At 40.5% G+C, this 19,478-nt stretch overlaps 1 protein-coding gene across 1 annotated transcript in view; it reads left to right on the top strand.

Moving 5' to 3' along the window:
* Nucleotides 1-10,510, top strand: part of LOC115192080 (tetraspanin-5) — a 28,028-nt gene extending 17,518 nt beyond the window's left edge. The window contains exons 5-10 of the mRNA XM_029750198.1: nt 981-1,106; nt 1,960-2,007; nt 6,085-6,201; nt 8,413-8,474; nt 8,876-8,921; nt 9,196-10,510. Of these exons, the coding sequence (XP_029606058.1) occupies nt 981-1,106; nt 1,960-2,007; nt 6,085-6,201; nt 8,413-8,474; nt 8,876-8,888 (366 nt within the window). The 3' untranslated portion in view covers nt 8,889-8,921; nt 9,196-10,510. The remainder of the gene's footprint in view (nt 1-980; nt 1,107-1,959; nt 2,008-6,084; nt 6,202-8,412; nt 8,475-8,875; nt 8,922-9,195) is intronic.
* The last annotated feature ends 8,968 nt before the right edge of the window (nt 10,511-19,478 follow it).

Genomic DNA, 19,478 nt, shown 5'->3' with positions numbered 1-19,478 from the left:
CTACAGTGCCTTCAAAAAGTATTCACACTCCTTAACCTTAATTCAATTGAGATTTTGTGTCACTGGACTTCACACAATACCCCTAAATGTCAAAGTGGAATTATGTTTTTATACATTTGTACAAATTAATAAAAAATGTAAAGCTGAAATGTCTTTAGTCAGTAAGTATTCAATGGCAAACCTAAATAAGTTCAGGAGTAAAAATATGCTGAACAAGTCACATACATCTGTAAGGTCCCTCAGTCGAGCAGTGAATTTCAAACACAGATTCAACCACAAAGACCAGGGAGGATTTCCAATGCCTTGCAAAGAGACCACCTAATGGTAGATGGGTAAAAATACAAATAAAAAAGACACAAAATACAAATGAACATGTTGTGAATCAACTCTCACAGTTTTTAACAGCATGTATGGGTTATTGATCTAGTTATTTTCAGAAGCTTCTGGCTAGCATTACCTAGCTAGCTAAATAACCAAATGCACATAAAACTGTATGTGGATTGACAACTACCTAGGTTAATGGAAAGTAATGTAAGGGCGACACCCACTGTGATGCTAGTAGCAATTCAATTATGTGTGTTACTGAATGCAATGTTTACCTCTCAGTAATGCTGCGTTTATATGGTACGAGGTTGATGGCAAACCAGATGTCATTGTTTTCAATGAGAGCATGACGGTAAAGGCTGTTGAGGCTGGAGGTGAATGTCATTAGCCGCCGCAGTAGACTGCACTTGCCGCCAGAGTTCAAATATTTCATATTTTGGTGTGTGCCATAGCTTTGTTTTCTACCTGATGTTGATTTGCAAAGTTTGTTTACTGAAATCACCATAGCAACTCATACCATTGTGCTAGCTTGCTTTTGCCGTCACTCTCTTTCTTGTCCGACTGGTATGACGGTTTTTGCGTCCGTTGTCTAAGCTCAGCATAAGACGTTGTTGATGTCTAAACAGGATGTTGTTCTGTCTCTTTGGCCTTTCCAGTGGGAGTGTTGTGGAGCCTTTGGGGCAGACGACTGGAACTTGAACATCTACTTCAACTGCACTGATTCCAACCCAAGTCGCGAGAAGTGCGGAGTCCCCTTTTCATGCTGCACCAAAGACCCTGCAGTACGTGTTCTCTCACTTCACTGAACTATACCCACTATCTTCTGAAGTACAGACAGCTTTTATTGGAGTTGATCAGTCAGTACTTCAGTTATAAAATGCCCCATTCTAATGTCCAGCCACCAGCGTATTGTATTAGTTCATACCAATACACTTGAAATAGTAAAGTGGCCTGCGAACACACTTAGCAGAGTCAGTAGGTTAAAGCTCAATACCGTCCTAGTTGTTTCTCTCTGCCTAGTCAGAAGCCATGTTGTAGACTCTCTCTGTCAAACGCACTGGCTAGATTACAGCATTCAGATCGCAGTGTTTAGTCTTCTCAGAGGCTGCCGAACAGAATGTCCTGTCTTAGCTCATGTCCCTTTTTAAGGGGCTAACGTCTCACAGTGGCTAACTTCACGTCACCATAAATCATACTCATACAACACAAACAAGGAGGGACACAACTAGCCTGTGCCGCACAGAACTCACTCATACTACAGCCAAACGGCACACAAATAGGCTACATAACCCTAGCTGAACCTTATTTGAAGATGTTTATGATGAAATCTCTTTTTTTTAGCATGCAACAAGACCAGATGGCATGTAGCTTCAAATTACATTTCATTGCCTACAAGCACGTGCAAAATCTAATTCCTTGACATTATCCATGATATTTTAAAAAGAACTAATGGTTTGGCTTACTATACAGGTCAATATATATGCCTATATCAAGCTCATTAACAACCCCAGTTTTAGCAGCCCCTACACCCCCTACTATCTACTGTTTGCAAACTTGTCGCAGGTTTGGTTTTGAGTCAATTAGGCGAATGCTGTGAATATACCGTTTATAAATATCCTCTCTTTTATATTGTAGGAGGATGTCATTAACACCCAGTGTGGCTACGACATTCGAGCTAAAGCGGTGAGTTGAATCGTTATTATTGCAGAAAATATGGTATTTCCCAACAGTAACTAATTTGAGATCCCTGGAAATGCTGTGAAGTACTTAATCCAAGAGTCTGCACCTATATTCTAATTCGAAAGTTGCTGTTATTAGTGTTGAGCCGACACAGTGAGGCTGGTGCAATGCCTGAGTAGTAGAGGGGAAAACGTTCTTCAGAGACCTACTCCGAGACACTTGATACAAACAGCCCAGAATCCAACATTACGGCAGTCTGTTCACTTGGAAGCAAGCTCTGGGAGCTTTTTCCACACCATGGGGATAGGTTGTTTCATCAAAAGGCAGCCCTCAAAATAAAACAGTGGAATTGCGAAATAGGAATTGTAGAAAACTGTTTCCCATTAGCCATTGGCAGGTTGGTTGAGCTAGATGAGGTAATTCTTACTGCACTCCACCCAAGTCTAAGTCACAACACTGGTCTCACAGTCCATCACCACTCTCCCAGCCCCCATTTTACAACAGCTGGTTCCCTCAGTACTATGGGTTGCCTGGAATTACTCATGGTAGAGAAATGTGCTTTTGGCCAAGCACCATGGGAGAGAGAGTAATGTAAGGAAGGGGTGTATTTATTTTCCAAACATTACCCTCAAACTGTGAAAAGCATACATTTGGAGTCTGTTTTGATAAGATTCAGGGACGGGAAGGTATTTCAACAAAAGGACACTGGGAACTGCAGGATGTTCATGGAATGGCCATTTGGTGAGATACAGTAAGCTCCAAAAGTATTGGGACAGTGACAAATGTTTTGTTGTTTTGGCTCTGTACTCCAGCACTTTGGATTTGAAATGATACAAACATTTTTGGTTAAAGGGCAGATTGTCAGCTTAATTTGAGGGTATTTTTATTCATATCGGGGAAACCGTTTAAAAATTGCAGCACGATTTGTACATAGTCCCCCCATTTTAGGGGGACCAAAAAGTATTGTGACTAGGGCTGTTACGGTGACCGTATTACCGCCACACCAGCGGTCATGAGTCATGATGGCAGTCAAATTCCACGTGACCGTTTAGTCACGGTACTTAGGCTTCTTCAAGCTCTGATGCTGTTGATGGTCATTAGTAGCCTACCAAACTTGCTAATTGCCTGGTACTCAACACTCTATTGTCCCTCTAATCACTCCTACATCAATGCAAATGTTAGCGAATATCTAATCAAACACTTCACGAGAGCCCATGAGCTCATGTTGTGCAACATTTCTATAGGCTATGCAATTGCGTGAGAAAACAGAGTGATGGCCTCTATTAAAAAGAGGAGGATCCCATCAGCTTTCTATAAGCTATGCCTACTATATTTATTTCTCAACTTTTCTAATATTAAGCACATTGCTTCTCTACAACAGCATGAAGATTAACAATGGGAATAGCATCCTCCATTCGCTATTTAAGTGCATAGATGACGTATTTTTTTCTCTCCTGCCCCTGCTTTGAGACAGGTGCATGATAATGGTCCATTCTAAATAAATAAAAATTCACACATATATTATTTAGTATATGTAAAGACAAGATTAAATCAAGAATAGTCTGATTGTTGACAATATTAGGCTATCACTTGTGAATGATATATTTGCTGCCGGGAAATTCGAGGCATTTTTTCAAATCATTATTAGGGTCGCATCATGCAGCCTTAGTATATAAAGAAATCTAAACATATAGCCCAACGTTTGTATCACAACTCAAGTGGCCAAATAACTTCTTAAAGTTAAGCACATTAATCTGATTTACAACAGGTGTAGAGCCTAACTGGCATACATATGCAGCGAGTGAGTATCAAGTTTGAGTTTCAATATAATTTTAACCATTAAAATACACATTTATAATAAAAGCATTACATGCATAATCGCATTTGCAGTCACTTTTGAGGATGGTGTTTTCCTGCTAATGGAACATTTGCGCATATAGCCTAATGCCATGGTGCATTGCTGAGCTTATAATGTGAAGAAATAGCCTAATAGTTTAGCAACATTTTAAGTTAAACGTTCTGATCTGTTGCGTCATTACTTAAAACGTTTTTTTTTTTATGCTAGTGGTTGTATTCATTTGGGATCTATCGCATCCCACAACTGTCCCACACTATGCTGGGAATATTTATTTCCCGCACAGAATAGGTAAACTTTTGTTCTATGGGGGATAGTAGATTGTGCGGTTGCTGTTCGTTAGGCCTACTTCTCTTGTTGATTGACAAAAGTAAATGTGGACAGTTCTTCCAATATCTTCAATTTGTGCTTCAGAGTTAGATAAGGACAGTTGCGTCCCCGATGTGTCTGTCTTCACTTATAGCCTGTGAGAAAGACCCGATCAGGTGACAGGGAGTGAGAGGTTCTTCGGAGCGCCCAGCTGGGAGAAGGGAATTATATTTATTATATTCAGCCCAAGGCCACAACAGCTACTGGTCGCAAAAGGCATGGATTTTTTTAGGAGGCATTATGGCCACACAAAAAGTATGCCGCCATGAAATGTGATGCATTATCCAGTGCTTGTCAAATTTTGAGAGACTGATGAAGTGTGTACAGCCTGTGCAAAAAACAAAGCAGAGCTCATGCCTTTCAAATCATCATTAGAGTCGTATTATGCAGCCTTAGAATGTTTTAAAAATCAAAACATATGTTTGTTTCACAACTAAAGTTACATAAATAACTCTAAATTAAGCATATTGGAGTACCTGTTTCTTTATTAACCTCTCAACACAGAATAGCCACATGTGCGCACTCCCCCAAATAATTTGGAGAAAATATCCTTTCTATTTTATTCAGCTATGTTCAATTGTGTTCTTCATACTATATAAAATAATCTAAAATAATGCCTCGGAAATAGCAAATCATGTCTGCTAAATGAACTAGTGTAGCCCACAGCCATATAGCATAGCCAGATCAGGGCCTAACATAAGGACAACTCAGAGTATGCTATTCTTTTATTCTGAAACACACTACATTTTCTTCATATTATGTTTCTTTAGACTGGTATAAAATAAATAATGGATTTATTGTGATGGTGTAAGCTATAGTACATGGATTTATTAGACTTTTTAAAGTGTAGATGTTCCTAAGGTCTGCATCAGTGGCTTGTAGGCTATGCATGGATGCCAGTAGATGTTAAATGTGTTAATTATCGGTCAATTACCATGAGACCGGCAGTTATTAGCTTGACAATCACCGGCTAACACAATTTCATGACCGCCACAGCCCTAATTGTGCTTAAAGGAGTTTAAAGTAATCAAAAGTTAAATATTTGGTCTCCTATTCCTAGCACGCAATGATTACATCAAGCTTGTGGTCTAAACACTTGTTGGATGATTTTGCTGTTTGTTTTGGTTGTGTTTCAGATCCTTTTGTGCCCAATAGAAATTAATGGTCAATAATGTATTTGGTTATATTTGGAGTCCCTTTTATTGTTAATAAGAATATAATATGTTTCTTTACACTTCTACATTAATGTGGATGTTACCATGATTACGGATAATCCTTAATGAATCGTGAATAATGATGAGTGAGAAAGTTACAGACGCATATTTTTTCATCTGTAACTTTCTCACTCATCCTTATTCACAATTCAAAACAACAAATGTTGAGAAATGTGTCACTGTATATGGCATGCAAGTCAGGGTGAAGTTGCCCCTACACGCTGATCTTTGGTCAGTTTTGCATTTAGGATTGTTGGAGGGGAATCTGATCCTAGATCTATATCTACATGTAGGAGAAACTTCACCCCATAGTGCCCGCGAAAACACTTGAGGTGACTAATAAGGTGGCTAACAAAAACTGACATTTAACATCTAGGCTACTGAAGCATGATTAACCTAATGTACAATTCACATAATAATATAACAATACTTTAAAGTAGCTATGCCATTTAGCAGACGCTGTTATCCAAAACGACTTCTAGTATAGTAACTGTTTTTAGTATATGTGGTGGTAGCGTCATGCTCTAACCAACTGAGCTACACTTGATAACAGAGTAAATACCAATTAAATTATGGACTGTAAGATAAAAATGTTAGCATTAAAGGTCATTGTTTTGTTTTGTGTCGTCTCTGCTGTGTTAGGACTCGGAGCAGATGACCTTTATCTACATCAAAGGCTGTGTGCCTCAGTTTGAGAAGTGGCTTCAAGACAACCTGACAGTGGTGGCAGGGATCTTCATAGGAATCGCTTTACTACAGGTTGGGAACACATGTCTGATACATAAGCCCCAAATACACCGGTTTTACCTGTCTGCTTTCAGTGCATTTTGGTTTTAAAGCTAAAGCCTAGGATTTGAGAAGCTGTTCAATGGTCATTTCAATTCTTGATATTTTACACATTGATATAATATAACTTATAAATGCCTCATGAGTTTAGCACAACTGTCTGTCTTCACCATAATCCAAAATATAAGGGACGGAAATCAATCCGAAGCTGCGTTATGGAGCACTTGACATATTCAGATCATTTCCAATTGAGCCGAAATCTGCCATGTTTACCTTGGATGCGATCTCCACGTATGCGTTAACATTGGCTTTAAAAGGTACATTGTCAACAACGTTCTATGGGTTGAATCCCCTCCAAGGTTTCATTATTCCATTGTTTACAAACACGAAGAATGTGAACTAACGACATACAGTGGGGCAAAAAAGTATTTCGTCAGCCACCAATTGTGCAAGTTCTCCCACTTAAAAAGATGAGAGAGGCCTGTAATTTTCATCATAGGTACACGTCAACTATGACAGACAAAATGAGGGGAAAAAATAACAAAGCCTACCATCAGTAACACACTACGTCGCCAGGGACTCAAATCCTGCAGTGCCAGACGTGTCCCCCTGCTTAAGCCAGTACATGTCCAGGCCCGTCTGAAGTTTGCTAGAGAGCATTTGGATGATCCAGAAGAGGATTGGGAGAATGTCATATGGTCAGATGAAACCAAAATAGAACTTTTTGGTAAAAACTCAACTCGTTGTGTTTGGAGGACAAAGAATGCTGAGTTGCATCCAAAGAACACCATACCTACTGTGAAGCATGGGGGTGGAAACATCATGCTTTGGGGCTGTTTTTCTGCAAAGGGACCAGGACGACTGATCCGTGTAAAGGAAAGAATGAATGGGGCCATGTATCGTGAGATTTTGAGTGAAAACCTCCTTCCATCAGCAAGGGCATTGAAGATGAAACGTGGCTGGGTCTTTCAGCATGACAATGATCCCAAACACACCGCCCGGGCAACAAAGGAGTGGCTTCGTAAGAAGCATTTCAAGGTCCTGGAGTGGCCTAGCCAGTCTCCAGATCTCAACCCCATAGAAAATCTTTGGAGGGAGTTGAAAGTCCGTGTTGCCCAGCGACAGCCTCAAAACATCACTGCTCTAGAGGAGATCTGCATGGAGGAATAGGCCAAAATACCAGCAACAGTGTGTGAAAACCTTGTGAAGACTTACAGAAAACGTTTGACCTGTGTCATTGCCAACAAAGGGTATATAACAAAGTATTGAGATAAACTTTTGTTATTGACCAAATACTTATTTTCCACCATAATTTGCAAATAAATTCATTAAAAATCCTACAATGTGATTTTCTGGATTTTATTTTCTCATTTTGTCTGTCATAGTTGAAGTGTACCTATGATGAAAATTACAGGCCTCTCTCATCTTTTTAAGTGGGAGAACTTGCACAATTGGTGGCTGACTAAATACTTTTCCCCCCCACTGTATATGATTGAAACTATCATGTAGATGTCATGGACTGTCAGAACTGTCTATGAATTTGAGAGGGCTTACATTTCTCAACCCCCATCCCTCAGATGTATAACAAAACAAATAGCGGGCACCCCTTTTGTTGTTTTTTCAAATCCCAAAATGTAGCTTTAAGGGGCTGTACTTTCAACATCATGTTTCCTCTGACTTGTCACAGGAATGGAATGTACTTGAAATAGCCAGGTTTTTTTATTTGATAGTGGTGTCAATGATCAATTTCTTAAGATGTCTTGAAACATTGTTTATCTCTGCTTTTTATGTTCATAGCTGACTATGCTTGTGAATATGGTTGTGAACTTTACTTGCTACTATTTTTTATTTATTTATTTTACCTTTATTTAACTAGTAGGCAAGTTAAGAACAAATTCTTATTTACAATAATGGCCTAGGAACAGATTTTTACCTTGTCAGCTCGGGGATTCGATCTAGCAACCTTTCGGTTACTGGTCCAAAGCGCTGACCACTAGGCTACCTGCCGCCCAAAGTAATGCTAAATGATGTCTTAGGCTATTGTCTGAGAATAGAATTTAGACATTAAACAAACTATTGCTGATCATAAAACTGACCATGAAACACTGAAATCAACTAGATCTATCACCACAGTAGCCATTCAAAAGTAGAGATGTCTCACCTAATCTTTGTGCCCTTTTTCAGATTTTTGGGATCTGTTTAGCACAGAATCTAGTGAGCGACATTGAAGTAGTGAGAGAGAGTTGGTAAGAACCACAATTGATTATTTAAAAACGTATATACTTATATATTTTTTTTACTTCCATGTTAAAGGAAAACTTGTTTCTTGTTTCATTAGTCCATTGATGATATAGTCCCCAAAATGTTTTGCATGTCAGCAATCAAGTTTTCAACATATGTAATTTTAAAAATACAAAAATCTGGACTGTATGATGCATTTTGAATCATATGATGCTGCAGAGTTCTGTATTTTGAAAGTTAGTGTAGTGTAGTTATGCCACCTGGTGGTCATAGCCAGTACTAAGGGATGAAACTCTGTTGATGTTTTGTTGAATCACTCTGCGTAGAGATGATGTATTGAAAAAACATTTAAATACAACCAGGATTATTTATTTTCACTTTCCTCTCTTTCCCCGTCACACATCAGTTTGTTTACCTGAAACATCTCAAGCAAACTAAAGGTTGTAACGAAGGTAAGCCCCTTTACACTTGTTCAACAATCGTTGTAGACTCCAGAATCTTTTTTAATCTCATCTATTAAAGACCAGGGAACCAATAAAACTATAGTTGATAAATAACAGTGAAAGAAGTCCTCCCTGCTACCATTGTATTCTTTTGATTGAAATATATGTCCTTAAGATTAACTACCATACTTTGACCTACATCTTTCATCCATACATTTAAATTAAATATTTTAATCAATACATTTAAATTAAATATTGATTCGATTTCGTATCTCCCATGCAGATCTCTTGAGTTTTGCCACCTTCTAAAGGGAGACGATCAGGACACTTGGGAAATGTACAAAATGAAGAGTCTCGCTGCTTCCTTTATGCTCTGTATATAATACTTTTGTAAGAATTTGTTTTTATATGTCTCACTGATGCAGTGTCAAACACTGCCTGGAAGGGTCGTGTACAAAGCCATATGTATACATATGTGTATTTAAGGGAGCCATACATATGTATCTATATGGCTCTGGTCATGTACAGTATAGAGCTGAGGTCGTTCTGTAAATGCGCTGCATGCCTATTCATAGGGCATTCGTTCTCCTACTTGTATTCTTTATTGTTATAATGTCTGATGTATTGTACAGTATAAGTCAGATTACCTGTATGGAGTGAATTGGCTGGGTAGCACTTTGCACACTGTGTTATAAAGCCTGCATAGCTGTAGCAGTAACATGTATTGTAATGTCATGCTATACTGTGTGAAGTATCACAAATTGGTTTAGGGACACTTCACACAGTACAGCATGACATTACAATATCATGCAGCAATTTGGGATCTTTAGTACGTTACATTTAAATTAATGAGTGTGTTTTGTGATGTCGTTGGTCATAAAGTGACATGATGAACTATCATTAGGTAATGTGCTTGGTGTCATGTCATGGCAGAATTCATCTATGCTTCATGAAGTTTGAGTCTCGTAGTTAAGTGTTCCAGTTTCTAAAGAGGGAACAAGTTTTAAAGAGAATTAGTGTTGCGAAAACCACACACGTCCTGTCTATTGACTAGCAATAACTTCAAGAACCATGAACTAACTATTTCAGCCACAAGTGTTGTATTTCATTGTTGTGTTCAATTTATAACAGTTGCCCCATAAAGGTGAGGTATCAAAACCCAACTAGGTTCTTTACTGAATTTTGATTGACTTTTAGCTGTTATTGGTTTATTTCTCTTTTTTGTCAGAATTTTTTCAACAGAAGAATTCCATGAGGCAAAAAGTTGGCAAATGTCGTCTTAATGGCATCATTTTGTGGTTATATGGTTGAGACTTCAGAATTCCAGATGCAACCGAACAGTCTCTGTTACAGTATAACCAGGCAAAGACATATTTTTTCATGATGACATCAAGAGGTCATGGGAAAGAGTAATATTTTGGTTGTTATTTGGTCAGATTACAACCCAAGAGGGTCAGCAGGTAGTTTAGCGGTTAAGAGCGTTTAGGCCAGTAACTGAAAGGCCACTGGTTCGAATCCTGAGCCGACTAGGTGAAAAGTATAACCCTAACTGCTCTTCTAAATTGCTCTGGGTAAGAGTGTCTGCTAAATGAATAAAATGTAAATAAAAAGACAATAACAAAACTTACTTATGAAACCTGACCATGTCATCAAAATGACATTGCAACCAGTTTTGCCTGCTTGGATGAGATTTCTCTGATATTCACTAACCTAATGTTCCTGGCAGGCACACAGCACATCACCAGCTGGTTAGCTTTCTGGAAGCAGAGAACATTTGCACTCTCACCAGCAGATTTTAAGAGGGAACTGAGATATTTGTATTACATCTATGTGAGACCACATTGTATTGATTGAAGTAGGGTTGTGGTCAAAACCATTTAAATTTCGAATGACATGACTTACAATTCAAGACTTTAAAAGTGCTGTTTTGAATTTCAATAAACTTTCTGAATTGAAATGGAGGTGACCACAACCATGTATTGAAGTGACCTCTGATCTCAAATCTAGATCCTCAAAAGACGTGCAAAAGCTACATTAGACGCTGTGGCCCTTATTTCCTAAGGCAATATTTTCATTAGAATAAAACAACTAATTTCTTCATGTGACTGTACTAATAGGTGCAAACAGTAGATTGGTGCACACCAATGGAGGCTGCTGAGGGGAGGATGGATCATAATAATGGCTGAAATGGAGTAAATGGAATGGTATCAAACACATTTGATACCATTCCATTCACTCCATTCCAGCCATTATTATGATCCATCCTCCCCTCAGCAGCCTCCATTGGTGCACACTCTAAGTAAATCTGGCCCTATTTGGGGTATAGAGTAAGAATATCACATATTTTGTAAAAACAGACCTTTTGATTTTCTTGGGGACTGCATGTAGGTTGTACTTTTCACAGCGCCATCTCACAAAACACAAAAACAAACATTTTCCCTGTGCCATAGGTGTGATCATGATGTTCTGTACTTTCATGTCATATGTGTTTTAAATCATGTAAATAACTGGATAATGAGAAGTTGTGGATAATGAGAAGTTGTAAATATGTCAAAATAAATGTATGCTGCTTTGTATTAAAGTGGGTCTGATAGGTGATTCATTCATGTATTTGCGTAAAAGGGTAACATGTTTGTTGACACGTTGACCATTAACCACCGGCCAATTCATCATTATTAAAAACAAAAATATATTCTGGCAATGTAAGAAGAGAATGGACATCGGCCTATAAGACTGTCAGCTGGCATGTTAGGCTAGTCTAAGAGGCTACCAGATTGATTCAGCTTACTATTGTGCTGCTTTGGAACTGTATTTGATCAAGATCCATCAAATAAGGGCCCTCAGTCTATCCGGAAGGCCAAAGTTAGTTGCTTTAAGGAGCAGTTCTCTCTCTGTGGGTCTAACCCTGGAAAAGTTCTGGAAAGTTCTGGAAAACGGTTCAAGACCTGGAGAATAAACCCTCCTCCTCACACCTGCCCATGTCACTTAAAGTTGATGATGTGGTTGTTACTGACAAGAAGCACATGGCTGAGCTCTTTAATCACCACTTCATTAAGTCAGGATTCCTATTTGACTCAGCCATGCCTTCTTGCCCGTCCAACATTTCCTCATCTCCCACCCCTTCTAATGCGACTAGCCCCGATGCTCCTCCCTCTTTTTCCTCTACCCGCTACAAAGTTTCTCCCTGCAGGCGGTCACTGAGTCCAAGGTGCTAAAAGAGCTCCTTAAACTTGACCCCCCAAAAACATTTGGGTCAGATGGTTTAGACCCTTTCTTCTTTAAGGTTGCTTATCATCGCCAAGCCTGTCTCTCACTTTTTTACCCTAACTCTCCTCTCTGGGGAGGTTTGCATTGATTGGAAGGCAGCCACAGGTTTGTCCTTTATTTAAAGGGGGAGATCAAGCTAATCACAAATGTTATAGGCCTATTTCTATTTTGCCCTGTTTATCAAAAGTGTTGGAAAAACTTGACAATAATCAAATGACTGGCTTTCTTGATGTCTATAGTAATCTCTTTGTGATGCAATCTGGTACCCGCTCAGGTTATGGATGTGTCACTGCAACCTTAAAGGTCCTCAATGATGACACCATTGTCCTTGATTCTAAGCAATGTTGTGCTGCAATTGTTATTGACTTAGCCAAAGCTTTTGATACAGTAGACCATTTCATTCTTGTGGGCCGGCTAAGGAGTATTGGTGTCTCTGAGGGGTCTTTGGCCTGATTTGCTAACTACCTCTCTTAAGAGTGCAGTGTATAAAGTCAGAACATCTGCTCTCTCAGCCACTGCCTGTCACCAAGGGTGTACCCCAAGGCTCAATCCTAGGACACACACGCTTCTCAATTTACATCAACAACATAGCTCAGGCAGTAGGAAGCTCTCTCATCCATTTCAATGCAGATGATACAGTCTTACTCAGCTGGCCCCTCCCCGGATTTTGTGTTACACGCTCTACAACAAAGCTTTCTTAGTGTCCAACAAGCTTTCTCTGCCCTTATCCTTGTTCTGAAAACCTCCAAAACAAAGGTCATGTGGTTTGGTAAGAAGAATGCCCATCCTCCCACAGGTGTTATTACTACCTCTGAGGGTTTAGAGCTTGAAGTAGTCACCTCATACAAGTACTTGGGAGTATGGCTAGACGGTACACTGTCCTTCTCGCAGCACATATCAAAGCTGCAGGCTATCATAATGCCTCCTCTTTCACCCCAGCTGCCAAACTAACCCTTATTCAGATGACCCTAACATGCTAGATTACGGAGACGTAATTTATAGAATGGTAGGTAAGGGTGCTCTCGAGTGGCTAGATGTGCTTTACCATTCTGCCATCAGATTTGCCACCAATGCTCCTTATAGGACACATCACTGCACTCTATATTCCTCTGTAGACTGGTCATCTCTGTATACCCGTCGCAAGACCCACTGGTTGATGTTTATTTACAAATCCCTCTTAGACCTCACTCCCCCCATCTGAGATATCTACTGCAACCCTCATCCTCCACATACATACAACACCCGTTCTGCCAGTCACATTCTGTTAAAGGTCCCCAAAGCACACACATCCCTGGGTTGCTCGTCTTTTCAGTTCGCTGCAGCTAGAGACTGGAACGAGCTGCAACAAACACTCAAACTGGATAGTTTTATCTCAATCTCTTCTTTCAAAAGACATGTATTGTTGTCTCTACCTTCTTGCCCTTTATGCTGTTGTCTGTGCCCAATAATGTTTGTACCCTGTTTTGTGCCGCTACCATGTTGTGCTGCTGCCATGTTGTCTCGCTACCATGTTGTTGTCATGTTGTGTTTCTACCATACTGTGTTGTCATGTGTTGCTGCCATGCTATGATTTGTCTTAGGTCTCTCTTTATGTAGTGTTGTGTTGTCTCTCTTGTCGTGATGTGTGTTTTGTCCTATATTTTTATAGATTTATTTTTATTTTTAATCCCTGCAGGAGGCCTTTTGCCTTTTGGGAAGGCCGTCATTGTAAATAAGAATTGGTTCATAACTGACTTGCCTATTTAAATAAAGGTTAAATAAAATTCAAATAAATCAACAAAATAAACCATTTGATCTCAGATATCGTCATAAGCCTTTTCCTGCTAAATGTCTCTAGCTGCAGGTGAATTAGAGACAGTACACAAACTACATGGGTGAGGTAACCATCCAGTGATAATTGACTCAGCCAGGGCCGATTCCAGTCATAAGTGACATCAGGCACATGTGACATCGCCATAACTCAGTCGGGGGTCTCAACTTACTATTGAGAGTAACAATAGTAGAATGCACCAGGTGCAATTTTGAAATGTGGTTGTGCAGAAGCAGTTTTTCTCTTGTTATATCAGTCACTGGCAGTCACTCAATTAGCCATGTCAGCTAACACATTTTAGATTGGTAGTTAATCTAGCCAGCTACCTAAACTTGTGGTAATCATGGCCGAATACCGACTTGTTGCTCAAGGCCTTGCAGTTCAAGTGTGTGAATATGTTGTTGATGGGGAAGACTTCAGGTTTAGGGTAGTTTTTCTTTTAGTGGACAATGTTTCCCAGCTCCCCTGTGACATGACGATCACAAAGATGCTGTCCGACAAGGACTGCTCCTCACGTTTAGAGAAAGCTTGCACATCTCCTGCAAGAGCACACTAAAATTCAGTCACATAAGAGACAAACCTTTGACTACTGAACATATAGACACCTAGTCCTTCTCCACCCCTCTCCTCAGCATGTTGTCATCATCAAACTCCACGTTGTTATTGAACAGAGCCTGGTGCTTCCTACCAGACTCATGAGAATAAATCTGATAGAGCAAAGCAATGACATATGCAAAGGTTATTTACGCCTCGATCACACCTACAAAATGGTACACAGCATCATCTGGATATGCGTGCAACAAAAGTTCACCTTCCACATTCACCTTCTGCTACCATTTCTGTCAAGCCGTCTATGCATACAATTTGATGCATACGTTTGATATATCCTGCTTTACAAGTGGTGCTAAAACCACCTTATAATAACATTGTTACACAGTTGTGGTTTGTCAAAACTTGTATGGTTTGTTTACACTGTAGGACTTTCCTTTCACAGCAAGATTATATATACTGTATATATTTTTTATGACTTTAACCTGTCTGGGCTAGGGGGCAGTATTGAGAATTTTGGAAAAATATGTTCCCATTTTTAACTGCCTCCTACACCAACTCAGAAGCTAGAATATGCATATTATTGTTCAGGTTTGGATAGAAAACACTCTGAATTTTCTAAAACTGTTTGAATGGTGTCTGTGAGTATAACAGAACTCCTATGGCAGGCAAAAACCTGACAAGGTTTCAAGCAGGAAGTACCCTGTCTGACAAGGAGTCGTGCGTCTTGCATCTTTTTATTGAAAAGTAAGGATCTTAGCTGTAACGTGACAATTCCCAGGGCTCCAATAGGCTCTCAGAGCCCGCGAAATAACTGAAGGTTTACGAGGGAGCCTCAGGTTGAAACATATTATCGCCTTTTGTAAGTGGATGCTCCGAGGACCTTTGAATGATGCGCGTGCATGAGTCGCTTCTGAGGAGAAATTTTATTCGGCTGTTTAGGCTCAATGCATACTCCCGGTCGGAATATTATCACTTCTCTACGACATAAATGGCATAAAAATTGGTTTTAAACAGCGGTTGACATGCTTCGAAGTACGGTAATGGAATATTTAGACATTTTTGACACGCCAATGCGCCATGCGCGAAACCGGGAAGAAGCATTCTAGAACTCACGAACAAAACGTCGCTGTTTGGATATAACGATGGATTATTTGGGACCAAACCAACATTTGTTATTGAAGTAGAAGTCCTGGCAGTGTATTCTGATGAAGAACAAGCAAGGTAAGAACATTTTTCTTATAGGAAATGTGATTTTGGTGGATGCTGACCTGGGTGGGTATCTAAATAGCTAGCCCTGTAATGCCAGGCTATGTACTTAGATTATTGCAAAATGTGCTTCATCCGAAAAGCTATTTTAAAATCGGACATATCGAGTGCATAGAGGAGTAATGTATCTATAATTCTTAAAATAATTGTTATGCTTTTTGTGAACGTTTATCGTGAGTAATTTAGCAAACTGTTAGTAAATTCAACGGAAGTTTGCCGGGGGTTATGCGTTTTCTGAACGTCACATGCTAATGCAAAAAGCTGTTTTTTGATATAAATATGAACTTGATTGAACAGACATGCATGTATTGTATAACACAATGTCCTAGGTGTGTCATCTGATGAAGATCATCAAAGGTTAGTGCTGCATTTAGCTGTGGTTTGGGTTTATGTGACATGATATGCTAGCTTGAAAAATGGCTGTCTGATTTTTTCTGGCTGGGCACTCTGCTGACATAATCTAATGTTTTGCTTTCGTTGTAAAGCCTTTTTGAAATCGGACAGTGGGGTTAGATTAACGAGATTCTTGTCTTTAAATAGCTGTAAAATAGTCATATGTTTGAGAAATTGAAGTAATAGTATTTCTAACGATTCAAAAATCGCGCCACTGGAATATCAGTAGCTGTTACGTAGGTGGGACGAAATCGTCCCACATACCCCAGACAGGTTAAAGTAACTCAAATGATTGTTTTCCGTAAACACAGGTACCCCCAGGGGTTCATAAGGAAGCTCATTGGTCTAATAGGATATAAGCACAAAGGCTGGCAATTATTTTGGAGCGCTCTGATATGGGTACACAGATAAGAAATACTAGCGGAAGCCCTGATTAATTTGATTCAATGCAATTCAGTCTTTGACGACTGTAACCATTGAAATACAATTTATTTATGCCTATTAATGTCACGGTGTGCGCTACTGGTCGAGAAGTCAGGTGCAGGAGAGCAGAGAGTTGTGAACAGGCGCACACATTATTTAGGCAGAGGCAATAAACAGACAGACGCCCCTGCGTCAAAACCTCCAGCCAAAGGTACAAGTGCAAAGCGCGAAACAGTCACAAAAAATGAGCAAATGTTTACAATAAACAACCTTCATGAAATACCACGGAAATAACGGGAAAAGCCCAGCCTGGCGCGTACACACGAAACACGTAACAAATACAATTTCACACATGGAGGGAAACAGAGGAATAAATACATGCAGTGTGATTAGGGAATGAAAACCAGGTGTGCAGGGAACAAGACAAAACAAATGGAACAATGGAGCGGCGATGGCTAGAAAGCCGGTGACATCGACCACCGAATGCCGCCCGAACAAGGATAGGAGCTGACTTCGGCGGAAGTCGTGACAATTAATAAGTCATTATCAACTTCAAGTCTGTTAATTTTGCTCACTGTCACTTTTGCTCACTATGTTTATATATTATTGATTTAATACAGTAAGAAAAGAAAAAAAATGTATGAAATGAAAAATGAAATGTATGCATTCACCAATGTAAGTCGCTCTGGATAAGAGCGTCTGCTAAATGACTAAAATGTAAATGTAAATGTAATACAGAAAAATGATTTGTTTGCAAATGCAACTGGGGCCATGTAAATATGTGTTAGGCTAATCATTTTGAATCCACCGGTGACACCTTGTGTGACCGTAAAAGTCTGTGTGTGACTGGGCACAGTAAAATTATTTGATTGCAAAAGTTACTGGTCTGCCCTACACATTAGAAGGCCCTTCACCATAGATGCGGTAAAGTGGTCAATCAAAACAATGGAATTGCCATGGAATCGTGTGAGGGATAGGGCCGTGTGGGAAAGATCCCGAGTCTCCTCATTGCCCCCCCAGCAAAATTTGCCTACATTGTTGTGTATTTCATACTATGTTGAGGTAAAAAAAATTGATGTATAATGCTTGTATGGATGTCAACCCTGTAACAATAATGCTAGTACGAACTCGAACCCAGGCGCAGAGAAACACAGCAAGCAGAAGTAAGGGTAAATCCAGATATTTTACTTAGTCTTAACAGAAACAAGGCAACCGCACAAAAACACACTAATAAAATATGAGTCCTAAGCAAAGATACAGGCCAACTGAGGAACCTAAATAACAAGGCAACCAGGTGAGCAGAAAAGGTAATTAAACACAGGTGAATCCCATAAGTAATAATCAGTGTAACCTGCAAACTAGAAAACAAGGTAAGGGTGCCCTCCAGCATTAATCTAAGGAAACAACAATCAAATAAAACAGAAACTGTGACTGTACCCCCCCTCAAGCAACGGCTCCTGACGTTCCACCAGGGGTAGCTGAATGGTGATGGAAATCCCGAATGAGTCCGGGATCCAGAATGTCCCGAGCTGGAACCCAGGATCTCTCCTCAGGACCGTAACCTTCCCAGTTCACGAGATACTGAGTCCCACGCCGGAACTGGCGACTAGAGAGGATGCGTCGCGCAGTGTAGGCTGGCTGTCCCGCTATCATACGAGGCAGAGGTGGAGGCCGAGTGGACAGAACCAGAGGACTGAAAACCACAGGCTTGAGTCTGGAGATGTGGAAGGTGGGATGAACCCTCATGGACCGGGGAAGATGAAGATGATAGGCCATTGGATTAATGTGCCATAGAACCTTGAATGGCCCAATATACCGGGGTGGCAACTTCCTTGATTACACACGTAGAGGCAGATCCCTAGTAGACAACCAGACCATCTGGCCTGGATGCAGGAGAGGACTCGAACGGCAATGGCGGTTGGCCTGTCGTTGAACCCAAGCTGAGGACCTCAGGAGCGCTGACCAAGCCCTCTTCCAGGTCCAGCGGCAACGTGAGATGAGATGTTGAGCGGATGGAACCGCCACTTCAATCTCCTGATCTGGAAACAGAGGAGGCTGGTATCCATACAAAACCTGGAATGGTGACAGGCCGGTGGAGGAACACTGGAGAGTGTTGTGTGCGTACTCCACCCAGGGAAGATGCTGACTCCAAGTGGCGGGGTTGGCGGACACACAGCACCGTAAGGCGGTCTCCAGATCCTGGTTCACCCGCTCTGTTTGACCGTTGGACTGAGGGTCATAGCCTGAAGACAAACTGGCTGATGACCCCAGAAGAGTACAGAACGCCCTCCAGAATCTGGAGGCAAACTGGGGGCCTCGGTCGGAGATGATGTCCAGAGGAAGTCCGTGAAGGCGGAAAACATGCTGAATGACTAGCTGAGCAGTCTCACGGGCAGAAGGAAGCTTAAGCAGCGGAATGAAATATGCCGCCTTGGAAAAGCGGTCCACAATGACCAGGATGACAGTGGTCAGTCAAAACCGTCAAGGGATGTTCCGAACTCTCCAACCATTGCTGCCACTCCTCCAAAGCCAGTTTGGAGGATGCCCTCCAGCGGTAACCTAAGGAAACATCAATCAAATAAAACAGAAACTGTGACAAACCCCAACCAGTGGCGATTTTACTATATAATTATTGGTGGGGCAAAATTAAAAACTTTGTGGGATGAATGCCAGCAAAGCCACTACACAACACGACACTAAACAATACATTAATTGCACTATATTGGTGATAAACAGTGCCCACAAACTGTTGGGGCCTACATAAAGCTGTCCCAACAGGAGTCCGAACATCTTACCACTTGTCACGTTGGTATGAAGGAGTCGGGAGATAGGCGCAGGAATGCGTAATAGTTTTT

Source organism: Salmo trutta, chromosome 4, assembly GCF_901001165.1.
Source record: "Salmo trutta chromosome 4, fSalTru1.1, whole genome shotgun sequence".
Taxonomy (NCBI): Eukaryota; Metazoa; Chordata; class Actinopteri; order Salmoniformes; family Salmonidae; genus Salmo; species Salmo trutta.
This window is presented reverse-complemented; position numbering and strand designations above follow the sequence as displayed.